The sequence below is a fragment of the Porites lutea genome, chromosome 4 (assembly GCF_958299795.1).
Source record: "Porites lutea chromosome 4, jaPorLute2.1, whole genome shotgun sequence".
NCBI lineage: Eukaryota > Metazoa > Cnidaria > Anthozoa > Scleractinia > Poritidae > Porites > Porites lutea.
Window position 1 is genome coordinate 29,050,683 of NC_133204.1, and position 9,764 is coordinate 29,060,446.

Consider the following 9,764-nt stretch of genomic DNA (forward strand, 5'->3'; position numbering starts at 1 on the left):
CAAATTTAGTTACATGCATACGACCTTGCTGCCCGCCATTAAAGCGATTATGATTTAAAAATGTGACTTTGTAAGGGTTTTTTCTTAGGAAAATGCGGTATACAAATGCATATTGATCAATTCCCCCCTTGGCTGGGTTATTACCAGCAGCCATGATCATGTAACTAGCTTTATTGGCGATTTTAACAGCGCCATCCGGAAGATTAATCAGCCCATTTGAGGAACTGCGTCGATTAGGATGCCAGCTGTAACCAAAGGGATTGTTCATGTTGGGTATTGCCTTGTTGTTGACATTTTCACTCGGTGTATGAACGTAGCCGTAACTTGCTAGCATCCATCCTCCACCAGCGAAGCTCATGTCGCAGTACGTTTCAGCAGGGGCTGTTTCATTTGGGGGCTGTATCCAATACATGCCGCTGCCCTGACTTTCTCCGGCGTCAAGGATTGCTTGAGCGTTTGGCGCCGGGTTCTCTTTGGTTCCAAGCCTACTCCTCCTGTCGCACTGAGCGCCATAGTAGGAAGGTGGGCATTTACATCGGTTGTCTCCAATGCAAGTACCGCCGTTTTTACAGGGCTTTGCTGCACATTTGCCTAAAAGAAAAAGGAAGGGCTATTTTCATATACTCTTAACAATTTAAAGCAGATAATACTCCAATGAAAGTCACTGCTAAGGCATATTACTTGAATTGGTTAAAGTATCTTAAAGTGTTGAATATGTTTTATTCACAAAAAAGTTTAAAATAAGGAAAGAAGGTTGTATCAGTTAATTGCCCTGGAAAACCCCTACCATTCAAGGCAGGCCATCACCATTTCGATTTTAATTATCACCATTATTTGTTCTGTCACTAAGATGGCAGTTTACGTGAAGGCTGCAATCCCAAGCAATCACTGCAAGTAATATTTCCATGTAAAATTATATTTTCATTATTCTTACTTTTTCCCTTCTTTTGACAAAACGCTCCAGTGTATCCTGCCGGGCAAGTGCACCACACAGCTGACGGCCCAGCACACTTCCCCCCGTTGCGACAGTAAAGATCTTTACAAACTGAAAGAAAACATACCTCAGCTTTGGTGTTTCATTAGCACCGATACACTTTAATTTAACTTCTTCCAAAATCTACAATAGTGCCTCTTTTCCGATGAAGAAATAACCAAAACAACAGAACCAATAAGGTCAAGTTACACGAAAAACGACGGTTTTTAGCGCAACACAGCCTTGCATCATTGTTACGACATTGGCTTAAATAGCTGCAACATTGTTCCAACATTGCAACGGTGTGTTGCGCTAAAAATCGTCCTTACGAATCATCTCGAATTTCAGGGATGAAAAATACATTTTTTTTCCTTTTCTTTCCCCCTCGAAATATTTTAAAAATATATCGAAACTGCTTACAGTACAGTGCACCCTACGGTCAGTTATTCAGTTTTGGGGGGGTTTTATCCCTTTTGTGGCTTTCCCCGTAAACAATAATAGCTATTTTTTTGTGTGAACGTTTTCTTTCAATTACACTAACCGTCACATTCTTTACTGCTGCAGTAATTGATAAGAGACGCTTTTATTTCTTCGCATTCTGTGGCTGTGATGTTATTTTTACAATGAATCATCTCGGAGAAATTTTTGCATCTTTCCACGGCTTTTTCCAGTTTATCAAAACACTCCAGACAGGATGCTAATTATAAAAAAAAAGATAAGATTCAGAGTTAGAAGATGCTTTTAATGACGAGAGTGGGCTGGGTTTATTCTATATCCTTGATTTTCTAAACTTTTGGAGTTCTTTATTTCTCTTCATTTAAACGCGTTAACAAAGCAATTTGTCGTTTAAGTTCAATGTGGCAATGGCAATATAAATATCTCAAGTAAGTGATAATGAAGGAGGCCCAACGCAAATTTACGGCAACCAAAACTGGTCCTCGTATTGATAGATTCCCCTTTGAAGTCGTCAAAAAAGAACCTTAAAAGTGAACTTTTACTTTCCAGGAATAGTTCTTGCTGCAAAAAAAAATGATAATAAAATAAACAAAATTATATTGTTGATGTTTTTATGAAATTGGTCATAATGGTGTGAGCGTTCATTATGATGTATTATTATTCATTCAAAATATTTCTCCGATTCTGATTGGCTAAAAGCACACGCATAATTCACCGTAACCAGTTACTGATGACCAAATATGGAAGAATTTTGTGTTAACGAGGAAATGACATTAAGGCACCATTGACCGAGAAGACCTGGGGACGAAGTTGAGTTGTTTTGGTTGTGAAAAAAAAATGGCGGACATTTCACTCGTTTCAAGTTAAGAGTAAGAACTACAGCTGGAACTAGGCGAAATAATTGCTAAAAGCATGGCAAAAACAGCAAGAAGACAACTCGGAGGGCGACATCTGCTATATTTGAAGAATATTTGCGGAGCTGGACCAACCTAAACGTACAGTATAGAAGATGAACTTAGCATCGATGCAGGTAAGCATGTTTCAGCTATGTTTTTAAACTAGGAATTATTTTGAATGAATAATAAAGCAATTTATGAATTCGGCTTTCGTAGGATATGAAAAATTAAGCAGATCTCGGAGGGTATTGTCCACCTCGGCCTTCGGTCTCGGTAGATAACACCCTCCTCTATCTGCTTAATTCTTCATATCCTACTCAGCCTCATTCATTAATTACTAATTAAGTCTGGGACTATTTTTATGTAACTTGTTTTGTAACAAAATTCCAAAACTACAAGATACTTAGGACATCCAAGAATAAAGTCTCCCTCTGAACGTTTTATATCGCCTCAGAAGAGTTTATAAGGCCGGATGATCTGAGTTAGCTAGCACTCACCTTTTGCGCTATGGGCGCTGCAAAGCTTCTTTAGCTTTTGATCGAAGTCGGTACAAATTTTGTCAACGTTTAGGTGTGAACTGTTTGATCTGCGACATTTTGCAGTGGTCGCCGCAGCCTGCTTTACACATTCCTCGTAACTCACATACTAAAACATAGAATGAAAAGGTGCCGGAATAACCAGCTAGCTGTTTAGTGACCGGAGGTTCTAATAAAGGGGCAGTGTTGTTGTGCCTTTCCCTCACTACCAGTAATACATATCCATTCTCACAACATAACCGGCAGTAATGGCCTTTCCAATTATCAGTAGTACAAATAAAAGTGTCCCCGATTGTCAAGGAGAGTGGGAAGAAAATTCAGTGCAAGATCATTCACGTGGTTTAGCGAGTCACAAAATAGATAATGCCCGCCCGAGTAAAAATCTGTGGAAAAAATGTGTAGGAGTAGAATAGTGGCAGCGTCAAAAACAGAGAAACTGCGAGCGTCCTTTGGGCGAAGAGATTTTGAATCAGTAACAAATAAAATTCTACTGATTAAACCTTTCTAAGGGATGATAGATATTGCTGAAATGATGATTCGCTCGCAGGACGCTGCATGCGATAGAAAAATGAAATAAATAAACTTAAAGGAGCTGTGTCACGGCTACTGCGCATGCTTGCATTTGACAGATGCAAATGATGTAAACAAGGCCATGTTTATATGAGCCCATGTGAAAAGCCGACTCGCGCTGCGAAACCTTCATCGAGATTCCTTATTGTCGTTAGAACCTTTTACAGAAATGAGCCTTTCTTCGGAACAAAGTCGCTCTTTTGCGGTATGTATTCGTGTATTAATTTAGCCACAACTTTCTTGCCGCTTTTGTAGTCAGCGACTCGCGCTCTACTCTTCCCGGACTTCTGAATATCGCAGTTTATTCCACTCGATTGCGCAAAATCTAGTCAACATTATTTCCTTCCCGTTTGCGCAGGACAACGTCCCTAACTCTTGCCAGTGTACAAGCACTTGCTCTACGAAAGCAGGAAGAAAAAGGACTGGATGTCGTTGCAAAACACCCGGTCGCTACTGCGGAGAGGCTTGTTCGTGCAGTCGACGAAAGCCGTGCAAGAACAGAGAGGTGGGGAAACAAAGCTCGGTTGAGGTCTAAAATTCGCTGGAAGGAAGTACTAGTACAGTTTGCGATTTCTTTTTTATCATGTGAAGGCTGCATCCGTGGCATCCCAAGGATGGGGATTCGTCCAAGGACCGCCAGGCCAACCAGATAATGGTCTTACGGAGGAGCAAGAACGGGACATGGAAAATCGACGAGTGAAGGTACAATACTGAATTATAATTCATAGTCGATGGCACAAAAGATAGTCCTTCAAAAATCTCATCTGCTATTCCTTTATCTAGTAAGTTTCCCTTGTACAAGTTGTTGATTGTTGCTTCCCCTAAATGGAGCAAATTGTCTTTTGTTTTAGTGTCTCGTTTGTGTGTCATGTTCTGAAGTGTGCAAGATTTCTTAGGGAAGTCCCCTTTTTACTAGTTATTTTCTCGTCGATTACGCTCTTAAAAAAATCTACGTGTCAAGCTTCGACAGAATGTGATAAAAAGTAATTGTCCAGCTACTCTAACAAATTATTGCACTATTTTTCAACCTCACAGGAGTTTATCCAAACCCTGGATGAGGAGCTAGCAAAAAAACTTGCTACAAGAGCTCTACAGAGGGGAGTGGGCAGCATGGACTATATAGATATGCTTCTTATCCAGGAGGACCCAGAAGATGAGAATGATGATGCCGCTCTCCCATCTTCCCTTTCTCTATCCCCCCGAGAAGTGTCAAGTCCAGCACCACCGAACCCTGCCCAATCTACACCTGCATCCACCCCAGCCTCAGACTCGAGCATATCTGGAACATCAGCTTCAAGTGGTCCCTCATCTTTCAGGCCACCGCCAACAGCATCTATGGCAAGGTCAAGTGAACCAGTGCCTGAGTGGTGCAAATGTGGACATTGCCGCAGAATGTCGCAGGAGGTTGAGAACCGGTGCTGTAATTCTCGAGACTGTGTCTCACTTAGCGCACGCTTTCGCAAGCTATGCCTGGACCCTGATTATTTACAATTAAGTATAAAGTGTTCAGGGGATATCAGAAACGACCGTCAAGATAATAGCAGCAGAGCCTTCCGAAAGGCTGCCTATCGTCATTATATAATTGAAGAATATGGCTACCTTGGAAAACACAAAAGAAGGGTATACCCTTCATGCTATGTATGGAAAATTCGAGAGCACTACCCTTCCTCAACTGGGGTGTACATGGGGTTCAAACCTCGCTAAAATGGAAATAACTTTTTGATAGGTTTCTACAATGAATTTTTAATTGCAGTTGGTTTGTTCAACCTCATGCCATACCCCCAACCCCACTCCCCCTCAAAAAAAAGTTGTCCTGGATTGAGTACCCCTGTGAATATTGCCCCATGAAAACAATAGCATTGTAGCTGTATTTGCATTGTGGCAGTGCGAGCAAATTTTATAACATGGATAATTAGACTCACAAAAATGGATTCCAACGGTTAGTTCAATAAGGACCAACCTACTCCGGTATTTACATTTACTAACCAATCCTTTGTCTTCGGTTAACTTCTGCATTATTTAGTTTCACATATTGTGCATTAAAATTATTAAACAATTCTCATAGGTTATATTTATTGTCAATTTATTGTCAAAAACATCACTGTTGCTTATTGTGCATCATACATGACAGTCCTTCTTTGATGAATATTTTCTTACACTGCACATGAATACATAAAGGTTCCATATTCATTACATATTTTACATCATGTTTGCTAGTTTTTCTTAAACCTGCTGCTGTGCTGAATAAAAAGCTCGCGTGAAGGTGGGGGTGGCACCACAGCAATTGTAGGGGCTATCCTCCTTGGGTCATCAGCTTCCATTGGGACCGCCCTCTGCATATTTTCATTATCCACCACACGTAGACGAAACACTTTAGCCAGAAGCATCCAAATATAACCATAGTCTTTGGCCTGCTTTACAATTTTCACATTCCAACTCTTTGTTCTTTGGTTGTACTTCCGGGTCACAGCAACCTCGCCCAGCACATCTTCTTCTTCAGGAATATCGAGGTGATAGTTCCAGTCAATGGCAGCTAGTTGTTTTCTTGCTTTGTGGACTTTCTTCCTAAAAAGAACAATTGATCAAAATAGACAGTGTTCCATGAGATCTTTGTTCACACAGTGCAATTTTTTGAAGTATACAACAATTTGAGCTTCTCTGTAGGCTACAGGTAATATAAATACTATGAACTTTTAAAAATATGAAGTGTCGTTACTTACGTGTAGGAAATTCTCTTGCTGGCATACATCAATGACAGAGAGTTGGCTCGTTCTAATGCGCCTGTATGCCTAAAAGTAAAATAGATATTTTCGAAAAACATGGTTAAATATACATGTAATAATTAAAGAAGGACAATGAATTGAGCTTGACATAGAAAGGCATTTAGGGGCTGGCCAACACCTTAAGAAGGTTTTCTCAAGGTCCACAGTGGCAATAAAAAATAAACCCTTGCCTAAGCCTGACAACGTTAACGTTACTGAGCTTAGTTTAAGGAATGGGGCTGCTCGGAATTATTGACATAGTATTCATTAACACATTCTTCTTTTAAGTTTCCTCCATACATTTCTTTTGCCAAGGACCAAGCAGACAGGAATACAAACCAAAATATTTGTTCTTTGAAGACCATAACATTCATCCATAAACATTATATTTGAATAAACCAATGTACTGAAATAAGATATATATTTAGTCTCTCTTATGAAAACAGGGTTCCCCTTATATACCTGAATCTGGTGTAGTACTTGAAACTTTCAAGAAGGTCAGGATCCAGGATAATTTTTTGCAGTGCCTCAAACTCTTTGGATCTCCTGTCAAACCATGGAAGCTGTTGGTTTTCCTCAGTGATTGGCTCGTGTTCACAATGGCCATCAGCCCACTCATGTTGATTGCACACATGGTGTAATAGTGAGATCCAGGTATCCTGATTTCATAATAGTAAAATTTCATTGAAACAGATATAACAAGATGATAATGACATAGGGTCTGTTTACATGGACGTAGCGAACCCCAGGTAGGTGAGGTAACCCGCTTTGGTGGAGTATCCCGCTTGTCCATATAATTTTGTCTCATTTTAATTTGATAGATGGGGTGACCCACCACATTTTACCTCACCTATCAGAGGTCCCCCACCTCCATGTAAACAGACCCTAAAACATTGTGAAGAAACAAAGTGTTTACAGCCTGATATAATATAATGTGATAATTTTCAAAAAAGTCTCAGAAAAAAAAAATTCAGAGCTGTCACTAAGATTTCAAGTTGCTGGGTGCCTGTGATGTCAATGTCACTGTGGAAAAGGTGCAGCAGATTTGCAATTAACATCTCTCTAAAAGTACTGTTATACCTTGCTAACAGAGGTTTTCATGCACAAAAATAAAGAAAGAAAGAAAGAAAGAAAGAAAGAAAGAAAGAAAGAAAGAAAGAAAGAAAGAAAGAAAGAAAGAAAGAAAGAAAGAAAGAAAGAAAGAAAGAAAGAAAGCAAAAGGAAATATCAAACTGAACTACTTGAAAGAATAGTTACTAAAACTTTCTTTCTCATCCATCATGATTTATTGAATGTTCAGACATTCACTCAATGAAAACCTGATGCAGCTAAAATTTTTATCACAGGAAGAACGTCAAATTGCTCCTTCACCGTTATGTCCGAGACAGATATGTGAAATAATATGGAAACAGAAAATCAATACCGAAATGACCACCAACCTATTGTCACCAGCCATTCCAGCAACTGGACTTTCCACTGGTGGAGCAATGACAGAACCGTCATACTTGCCTCTTTTCACAGGGGTCGAGGTGTGCAAATTAGAATCATCTGCAAAACAATATGCAACATATTATAACTTTTATTTCAATGAAAACAGAATTAATCCCGATGGACTGTGTCCATAAATGTTCCGGCCACATGCACTGCTCACATAAAAAAGAAGTCCCTGAACAGGGATTCCAGATCGATCTCGTGCATCTAGTTACCTGCTTGGGGTTGTTGTACTGCACTTGACTCTTCCGTACTCTTCTTCATGGCTTGCTTGGCTTTTAAACTGTTAAAATAAAGTAATATTTAATAGGTAGTTAGATTCGACGTTGCAGCTTAGACTAAAAAGCAATATAAATGTAGAAGTCTTATTTTCTCACCTTTGTTGCCTTCGCATCTCAAACGACAACAAATGCTGCAAGAAAGCAGTGTCGGTGGAGAAGACACACTGAGCTTTCAGCGTTTTAAATGTGTCCAGAATGTCACGGCGGACGTAAATCCTTCCATGGGACTTGAGCAACGAACTCCGAGAGTCAGATCTCTTCTCTATGCTCCTAACAAAGCTTCCAGGTGACAAGAGCCTACGGCCACTACCGTAGCGTTTACCGCCTCGAGCCGACATCCTTCGCTTGGAGCGCTAAATAGCGCTTAGGATTTCCACAATTCTCCCAAAAATTACCGTAACACGAAAGCCTTATGTCTAAATAATTTAAATATATAGATAAAATACAAAACGAACACCGATTAGCGACGATGGAAACAGATTTTCACTTGATTTGTGAGGATTCGCGTCAGTTTGATTTCTTGCTGGACTGAACACTTTTCAAAGAATTGAGCATGCGCAATGCATGTGACACGGCTCCTTTAAGTGACAGCTTCTAAATCACCTTTTATTGTACAATGAATGTCATCGACTGGCCCGATTTTGTCAAGAAATGGTTGTTATACACACCTCATCACACTTCTTCTCTCCTTGCACGACGTCCGGTTGATGACTCGATGACTTAGCAGAAGACAACTGACTTAATGCAATACAGGAGGTAAACGTGAGGAAGACTAAAATGCGCATGACAAGATGCAGCGTGAATCCGTTAGGTTGAATCTATGATGAATCAATTTTCAGTATTAACCACTAAAACAATATTATAGTGAAAAAGAAAGCTGATTTAAGTAAAAATATGTGTTTGCTTCAGCAACATTAATTGCAAAAATTATTTTTACGGTCTCATGCGAAAACCGGAAACTTTTTAAAGTCGTATAAACTGTGATCCTGACAGGCTAATCGTGTGTTCATTACCTTTACCTTTACATCGGCCGTTTTTTCTTGCACGGCCTCAGCTTGTTGAAAACCAGAACTTATTTTAGGTGTTGAAACTGAGTAACAAATTTTCAAGAGTTGAAACAACTGGGGATTACCCTTTTAAGTTTTTATCTTTCTTTCTTTCTTTTTTTAATTTTACTGGTACTAAACAGAAACCCTGGTCGTTAAAAAAGTCAGTTCTGTGACGCAAAAGCAGCTACTATAATGTATCCGTTACACTTTCGAAAGTTTTAGTCCCTCGCATTATATAAAATATCCATACGAGCTTGTTTCTAGTTTGATAGTGAATTTGTTTACAACCTTGAATTGCGAAGCCAGTCGTTACATATCTAGTATACAAAATTCGGCAGCAACTTTTAAACCACCGATTAAAAAACTGGAAAAGAATAAAAATGAAAAGAGGAAGAACAAAATAATAAAAAACCAAAACAATAAAAAGTTTTGGAGAAACCGACTTACTTGCGAAAGCTCTGCGTTGCAGCTTGTTGTCGAGTGCTTGCTATGCAGAAAAATGTATTGCGTGCGGCACCTTTCTTGCTTTTATGGAAAACCAAATCTGTAAACGGACACAATGCCCCTATCAAGAAAAACTACAATGCGACTTACAGCGCAGTGAACTGTTTACACAACGTAAATAAAATATCACCGCAAAGAAAAACATGGAGAAAAAGAGCACTATTGTATAGCTCACGCTTTATTCAGAAAGGAAATAAAACGGACTGGCAGCTAAGACTATATTAACCTGTGTTCTGTTCAAGAATA

General features: G+C 39.5%; 3 protein-coding genes across 4 annotated transcripts in view; 1 reads left to right on the top strand and 2 right to left on the bottom strand.

Moving 5' to 3' along the window:
- LOC140935259 (uncharacterized) overlaps positions 1-3,013 on the bottom strand; it is a 3,412-nt gene extending 399 nt beyond the window's left edge. Inside the window, exons 1-4 of one of the 2 annotated variants that reach the window (XM_073384806.1) lie at positions 2,823-3,013; positions 1,515-1,670; positions 935-1,045; positions 1-591 (exon numbers count right to left, since the gene is read on the bottom strand). The exon at positions 1-591 is cut by the window's left edge and continues 399 nt beyond it. In XM_073384806.1, coding sequence (XP_073240907.1) covers positions 1-591; positions 935-1,045; positions 1,515-1,605 — 793 coding nt within the window. In that variant the 5' untranslated portion in view covers positions 1,606-1,670; positions 2,823-3,013. The remainder of the gene's footprint in view (positions 592-934; positions 1,046-1,514; positions 1,671-2,822) is intronic. The other variant, XM_073384807.1, reaches the window with a different exon arrangement.
- LOC140934511 (uncharacterized) lies at positions 2,439-5,135 on the top strand. Its single transcript, XM_073384122.1, has 4 exons — positions 2,439-2,459; positions 3,790-3,936; positions 4,023-4,133; positions 4,467-5,135. Exons 1-4 carry the CDS (start codon positions 2,439-2,441, stop codon positions 5,133-5,135), a joined length of 948 nt encoding a protein of 315 aa, XP_073240223.1.
- Positions 5,136-5,401: 266 nt separating this feature from the next.
- On the bottom strand, positions 5,402-8,506 carry LOC140934512 (uncharacterized). Its single transcript, XM_073384123.1, has 7 exons — positions 8,062-8,506; positions 7,900-7,967; positions 7,633-7,741; positions 7,177-7,216; positions 6,656-6,852; positions 6,152-6,220; positions 5,402-5,996 (listed from the first exon to the last, which is right to left on the bottom strand). Exons 1-7 carry the CDS (start codon positions 8,301-8,303, stop codon positions 5,645-5,647), a joined length of 1,077 nt encoding a protein of 358 aa, XP_073240224.1. The 5' UTR covers positions 8,304-8,506; the 3' UTR covers positions 5,402-5,644.
- Between the last annotated feature and the right edge of the window lie 1,258 nt (positions 8,507-9,764).

Coding starts and splice junctions, on each gene's coding strand:
- LOC140934511 (XM_073384122.1), top strand. CDS start 2,439: ATGAACTTAGCATCGATGCAG. Junction 2,460..3,789: donor TGAACTTAGCATCGATGCAG/GTAAGCATGTTT, acceptor CCGTTTGCGCAG/GACAACGTCCCTAACTCTTG. Junction 4,134..4,466: donor TGGAAAATCGACGAGTGAAG/GTACAATACTGA, acceptor TCAACCTCACAG/GAGTTTATCCAAACCCTGGA.
- LOC140934512 (XM_073384123.1), bottom strand. CDS start 8,303: ATGTCGGCTCGAGGCGGTAAACGCTACGGTAGTGGCCGTAGGCTCTTG. Junction 7,968..8,061: donor GAGATGCGAAGGCAACAAAG/GTGAGAAAATAA, acceptor TTATTTTAACAG/TTTAAAAGCCAAGCAAGCCA. Junction 6,221..6,655: donor AAGTACTACACCAGATTCAG/GTATATAAGGGG, acceptor TTTTACTTTTAG/GCATACAGGCGCATTAGAAC.